Source organism: Dinoponera quadriceps, unplaced genomic scaffold, assembly GCF_001313825.1.
Source record: "Dinoponera quadriceps isolate SergipeBrazil2010 unplaced genomic scaffold, ASM131382v1 scaffold10028, whole genome shotgun sequence".
Classification (NCBI taxonomy): Eukaryota; Metazoa; Arthropoda; class Insecta; order Hymenoptera; family Formicidae; genus Dinoponera; species Dinoponera quadriceps.
The window spans coordinates 1-6,375 of NW_014563812.1; the positions used below are offsets into that span (position 1 = coordinate 1).

The window sequence follows — 6,375 nt, forward strand, 5'->3', positions numbered from 1 at the left end:
GTATTAAGCATTTCAAGAGAATAGATTCATAAGTTACATTAAATTGTTACCTGAGAAATAATACAAGTCGCAGAATACGTAGATAATAATAAACGTCTGATCTGATGTATAGGATAATTATTTGCACACAATGTAACATTGTACCGCCTTTGCTTATTAATACACGTTTTACTTTCATCATTCTTGATAAATATATTATAATATTACATAATATTTTAATATTAATGTTTTTCAGAGAAGAAAGAAAGGGAATGAAAGATATAAATATTTTAATTGCGTATATTTTTTAAATTTACTCTGAATGGAAAAATTGAAATAATATAATATCGCGTGCAAATATACATACAGAGATATCACTTAATATCATTAAACTACAATTGTTTCAGTGATAGAAATTGCATCGGGCGAACATGGTTTCGATCTGACTGAACGAATGATCGCTTGTGTGGAAATGAAGGCGCCGGTTCTGCAGGTCTACCGATCGAAGCAGGATTTCGAGCTTGAGAAGAAAAATTATCCGAGACAATTATGTTTCGGTCAGTTCAGCATACTAATGAAGAGAACGATGCTGCAGCTCTATCGAAACAGGGTAAAATCGAGTGAATAATGTGTTTTGCTGATTACAAATGGCAAGTAAAAACAACGGAGTGCGGAGGAAGTCCATAAATTGATGACATTCCATAAATTGATGAAATTCAGTATTGAATGATTTTCAAATGAACATCGTAGCAAACACCAATTAATAATAATATGATATCAATGTTACGATTTCCCATTCCACAATTTAACTGTTACCTTATATATGTTACATAACATGCGTAATATATTACATTTACGATACATTATTGAGTGAGAAATTATAATATTAATGTTATATTATTGTTAGTTGGTGTTTGCTGGGATAATTGTACCTCGAATGGCAAAAATATGACAGGTCTCGGTAAAAGTACAAGATACGCATGAATTTACATTTCCATAACATTGGTCCATAAAGTTATCAAAACGAACGAAGAAATAAGTGATTTCTATGTGTGTTCATAGAACTATTTCTACATGTTAGACATTATCATTATATTATAACACTATCTGAAGATGTGTTTGTACGTTTTCTTGGGATTCGTTATTGGCGGTACTTTCTATGACATGGGTTACGACGGATCCAAGAGTCTCTACAATTTTAACTTTTGTTTTACGACTATTATGACATTCCTCTACTTACATACGCTGCCCATACTTCTATGGTGTAAGAATAACTATGATACTTTTGCTACTTTATATACGTATAATTAGAATTGGTTTGTAGAAAAAAAATGAAAGGATAACAAGATTGAAGGTAGCGGAAAATCAATCAATTCTACTATAAATGTAAAGGGCATTTACAATATATTCATGAGTATTTCATGAATGTAGGGTCGATAATCTTGTGTAACATTCTAATACTTCTAATGATCATAAAGTTTGTATCTTGCTGTAATATTTAACAAATTCATCGTGTTCCTTTCTAAAAACTTAATTCACGTACGGACACGATTAATCGGATGAAATTAATCGACATGCGTAGATGAACAAATCGATTGCGTCCAATGTCATTATTCGTTTTTCTTGTTGCAGTTCCTGAAAAACTTGTACTCGTAAAGCGGGAAAGCTTTAATGGATGGTATAATATTAGTTCTTATTTCTGGGCGTTAACAATAACGAAAATACCTGAACAGGTTAGTCCTCGGTAAATGGTATTATATTTTCATTATTACGTCATATGAAACACCTTACGCAGCAAGGCGGAATATTCTATTATTATCACTGTACGTTAGCGATCTTCGACTTAATCACCGTAATATTAAAATATTTCCCTTACTCTGGAATTTCTTCCAGATGGTATTGGTTTAATATTTCTCTCGATAGCCTATCTGATCACTGGACAACCCATAGAATGGCAGAGATGTTCCATGTTCTTCGGCGCTTCTTTACTAACTGGCTTTATCGGGGATTTAAATCACCCCCTTCAGTTTGCGTCCGTTCACGATTTAACGTAAGGAAACGCAAGATTCACTTGACATTCACGTCACTTCGCCTATTACAGGCAAACTCGCAAGTTTTGCTAGCAGATTGGTTTCTTTTACGTTTTCTCGTGGAACTAAAGTATTAGGTCGTAAAGATTCAAGCCGAAACTTCAGTTTGCATCCGTTCACGATTTAAAGTAAGGAAACGCAAGATTTACTTGACATTCACTTTACTTCGCCTATTAAAGACAAATTCGCTAGTTTCGTTAGCAGATTGGTTTCTTTTACGTTTTCTCGTGGAACTAACGTATTTGGTCGACAAGATTTAAGCCGAAACGAGTATTTGCATTATTTCAAGTTTCCTAATGTAGATTCGAGAGAAACCCCTGCCGCTTCAAATCTTCGAGGCTGCTCATGGAAGTAACGTAATAAAGTTCAATATTTCAGTCACACTCTTTAGTGTTCGTCCGTTCACGACTTAACGTAAGGAAACGCAAGATTCACTTGACATTCACGTTACTTCGCTTATTACAGGCAAAATCGCAGGTTTCGCTAGCAGATTGGTTTTTTTTACGTTTTCTCGTGGAACTAGCGTATTTGGTCGAAAAGATTCAAGCCGAAACGTGAATTTGCATTAGTTCACGTTTTCTGATGTAGAATGAGGAGAAACGTGCGCCGCTTGAAATCCTCGAAGCTGCCACATGGAAATAACGTAATAGAGCTAAATATTTCAGTCACACTCTTCAGTTTGCGTCCGTTCACGATTTAACATAAGGAAACGCAAGATTCACTTGACATTCACGTTACTTCGCCTATTAGAGGCAAAATCGCACGTTTCGCTAGCAGATTGGTTTCTTTCACGTTTTCTCGTGGAACTAACGTCTTTGGTCGAAAAGATTCAAGCCGGAACGAGAATTTGCATTAGTTCACGTTTTGTGATGTAGAATGGGGAGAAACGTGCGTTGCTTGAAATCCTCGAAGCTGCCGCATGGAAATAACGTAATAGAGCTAAATATTTCAGTCACACTCTTCAGTGTTCGTCCGTTCACGACTTAACGTAAGGAAACGCAAGATTCACTTGACATTCACGTTACTTCGCTTATTACAGGCAAAATCGCAGGTTTCTCTAGCAGATTGTTTTTTTTTACGTTTTCTCGTGGAACTAGCATATTTGGTCGAAGAGATTCAAGCCGAAACGGGAATTCGCATCTGTTCACGTTTTCTGATGTAGAATGGAATTAAACGCTCACCGCCTGAAATCCTCGCGGCTGCCGCTTGGAAATAACGTAATAAAGCTGAATATTCCAATCAAACTCTTCAGTTTGCATCCGTTCACCATTTAACGTAAAGAAACACAAGATTCACTCGACATTCAGGTTACTTCGCCTATTACACGCAATCTCGCAAGTTTCACCCGCAGATTTATTTCTTTTCCCTTTTCTCGTGGAACTAGCATATTTGGTCGAAAAGATTCAAGCCGAAACGTGAATTTGTATTAGTTCATGTTTTCTGATGTAAAATGAAATTAAACGCTCGCCGCCTGAAATACTCGAGGCTGTCGCATGGAAATAAAATAATGGAACTGAATATTTCAATCACACTCTTCAGTTTGCATCCGTTCACGATTTAACGTAAAGAAACGCAAGATTCACTCGACATTCCCGTTACTTCGCCTATTACACGCAAACTCGCAAGTTTCGCCAGCAGATTTATTTCTTTTCCCTTTTCTCGTGGAACTAGCGTATTTGTTTCGAAAGGATTCAAGCCAAAACGTGAATTCGCATCAGATCACGTTTTCTGATGTAGAATTGAATTAAACGCTCGCCGCCTGAAATACTCGAGGCTGCCGCATGGAAATAAAGTAATAGAACTGAATATTTCAATCACACTCTTCAGTTTGCATCCGTTCACCATTAAACGTAAAGAAACGCATGATTCACTCGACATTCCCGTTACTTCGCCTATGACACGCAATCTCGCAAGTTTCGCCCACAGATTGATTTCTTTTTTCTTTTCTCGTGGAACTAGCGTATTTGGTCGAAAAGATTCAAGCCGAAACGTGAATTTGCAATTGATCACGTTTCCTGATGTAGAATCGAACGCTCGCCGCTTGAAATCCGCGATGCTGCAGCATGGAAATAACGTAATAAAGTTGAATATTCCAATCAAACTCTTCAGTTTGCATCCGTTCACGATTTAACGTAAAGAAACGCAAGATTCACTCGATATTCGGGTTACTTCGCCTATTAGACGCAATCTCGTAAGTCTCGCTCGCAGATTGATTTCTTTTACCTTTGCTTGTGGAACTAGCGTATTTGGTCGAAAAGATTCAAGCCGAAACGTGAATTTGCATTATTTCACGTTTTCCGCTGTAGAATCGAAAGGAACGCTCGCCGCTTGAAATCCTCGATGCTGCAGCATGAAAATAACGTAATAAAGCAGAATATTTCTATCACGCTCTTCAGTTTGCATCCTTAACAATTTAGCGTAAAGAAACGCAAGATTTACTTGACAATCACATTAATTGTTTTTCTTTTCTAATTTTTTTTCAAATTTTTTTTTAATTTTTCTTCTGCTTTTGGCTCTTTTTAAGTATTAAATTTGTGCAGTTTTATTTTTTTTTATTCGTGATATATATGTAAAACGAATGCCTAACCTTCTTTTTATTCTTCCGTATTTTTAAGTCTTTTTTTCGGTTATTCTTTCTTTCTTTAGATCTTTTTAACATATACTTTTGTCGTTGCTAATTTGTGTTACTTTCTTCTATTTTATTTTATTTTGTTCATTTATTTGTTCATTTATATATTTATTTATTTATTTATTTTATTTATTTTATTTTATTTATATATTTATTTATTTATTTATTTAGTTTTTCCATGCCGCCTTCGGAGCATACCGAACATAACATGGGACAGCCGTGGTCAAAGTGGGGTCAGAATGAAATCGGGACGAGTTCGCGATGAGGTCAAGATTAGTTCAGGATGAGTTAGGTTACCGGGTTTTCGGAAAAAGGATATTTGTGACATCCGTCCGGCAGGCATTAGTAGAGAACACATTAGTAGAGTGTGAAAAGAGAATTGGGAGTTTTTTTCCCCTCCATTTTTATTCTCTCGCCCGTATCTCGTAAACCATTGGAGAGGTAAGGTTGCTGCCTGAGGGAACGTTGCTGCCGCTGGTAAGCGCTATCATGCGCACTAACCCCACCCTTCCACCACCTCCCGTTGAGGCGCTGTATTTTTGGAAGTTGCGTTTTTGGTATGGAGATAGTCTCACAACTTTGCGACGGTTGCGAATAATTTATCGGGGTTGCAGGAACCGACGCTCCTTTCTTCAGGCTTTTTAACGAACCCAGCCCCACCCCCCTAACATCACTCGTTCGAAAGTTGCAGCCGGTTTCCCTTAAAAACCTAACGGTCATTCTTGTTTTCGGGCTTCTAATTCTTCACAAATTGAAATATTACATATTTTTTTGTTACCTATTTATTTATGTTATTTGTTTCCACCTTGCTTTTGAATTTTTTCTAAGTTTTTTAAAAGTTTCTTTTCTGTTTATTTTCGCTCTTTCTAAGCTTTACTCTTTTTGTTGCTTCATTTTTTGTCATTAATTCGTCATAGATGTAAAACGACGACATATCCTTTTCTATTTGTTGCTTTTTTTCTAAGTTTTTCTTAATTTTTTTTTGGTTTTTCTTCTCTTTCTTGACTCTTTTTAAATTTAAAATTTTTGTATCTTAATTTTTTTAATGATTCGTGGCATATATGTAAAACGACGATCTAACCTTCTCTTTATTCTTGCGTTTTTTTTAAGTCTTTTTCTCGGCTTTTTTTCTTTCCTTAGATCTTTTTTAAGATTTATGTTTTTCGTTGCTAATTTGTGTTATTTTCTTCTATTTTATTTTGTTTATTTATTTATTTGTTTATTTATTTATTTAATTTATTTTATTATATTTAGATATTTATTTATTTATTTACTTTTTCCATGCCGTCTCCGGAGCATACTCAACATGACATGAGACAGCCGTGGTCAAAATGGGGTCAGAATGAGGTCAGGACGAGGTCACGATGACGTCAGGATGAGTTCAGGATGAGTAAGGTTACCGCGTTCTCGGAAAAATGATATTTGTGACATCGGTCGGGGAAGCATGGAATACATTAGTAGAGTGTGAAAAGAGGAGGGGGAGTTCCCCCCCCCCCCCCCCCCNATTTTATCTTCTTCAGCCCGTACCTAGTAAACCATTGGTGAGGTAAGGTTGGTGTCTGAGGGGACGTTGCTGCCCCTAGGAAGCGCAATCAGTCGCACTCACCCCACCTTTCCACCACCTCCCGTTGAGGCGCTGTATTTTTGAAAGCTTTTGGAATGGAGAACGTCTCACAA

At 36.5% G+C, this 6,375-nt stretch overlaps 1 protein-coding gene across 4 annotated transcripts; it reads left to right on the top strand.

Moving 5' to 3' along the window:
- Positions 1-403: 403 nt before the first annotated feature.
- LOC106751229 lies at positions 404-5,489 on the top strand. 4 transcript variants are annotated; one of them, XM_014632067.1, is made up of 4 exons: positions 404-589; positions 1,612-1,723; positions 1,873-2,029; positions 4,870-5,489. In XM_014632067.1, exons 1-4 carry the CDS (start codon positions 529-531, stop codon positions 4,903-4,905), a joined length of 366 nt encoding a protein of 121 aa, XP_014487553.1. In that variant the 5' UTR covers positions 404-528; the 3' UTR covers positions 4,906-5,489. The 4 variants fall into 4 exon arrangements, with proteins under 4 accessions (XP_014487553.1, XP_014487556.1, XP_014487554.1 ...); XM_014632070.1 differs by lacking the exon at positions 4,870-5,489 and having other exon boundaries at positions 421-589; positions 1,612-1,712; positions 1,873-2,008; XM_014632068.1 differs by lacking the exons at positions 404-589; positions 1,612-1,723 and adding an exon at positions 1,753-1,802.
- The last annotated feature ends 886 nt before the right edge of the window (positions 5,490-6,375 follow it).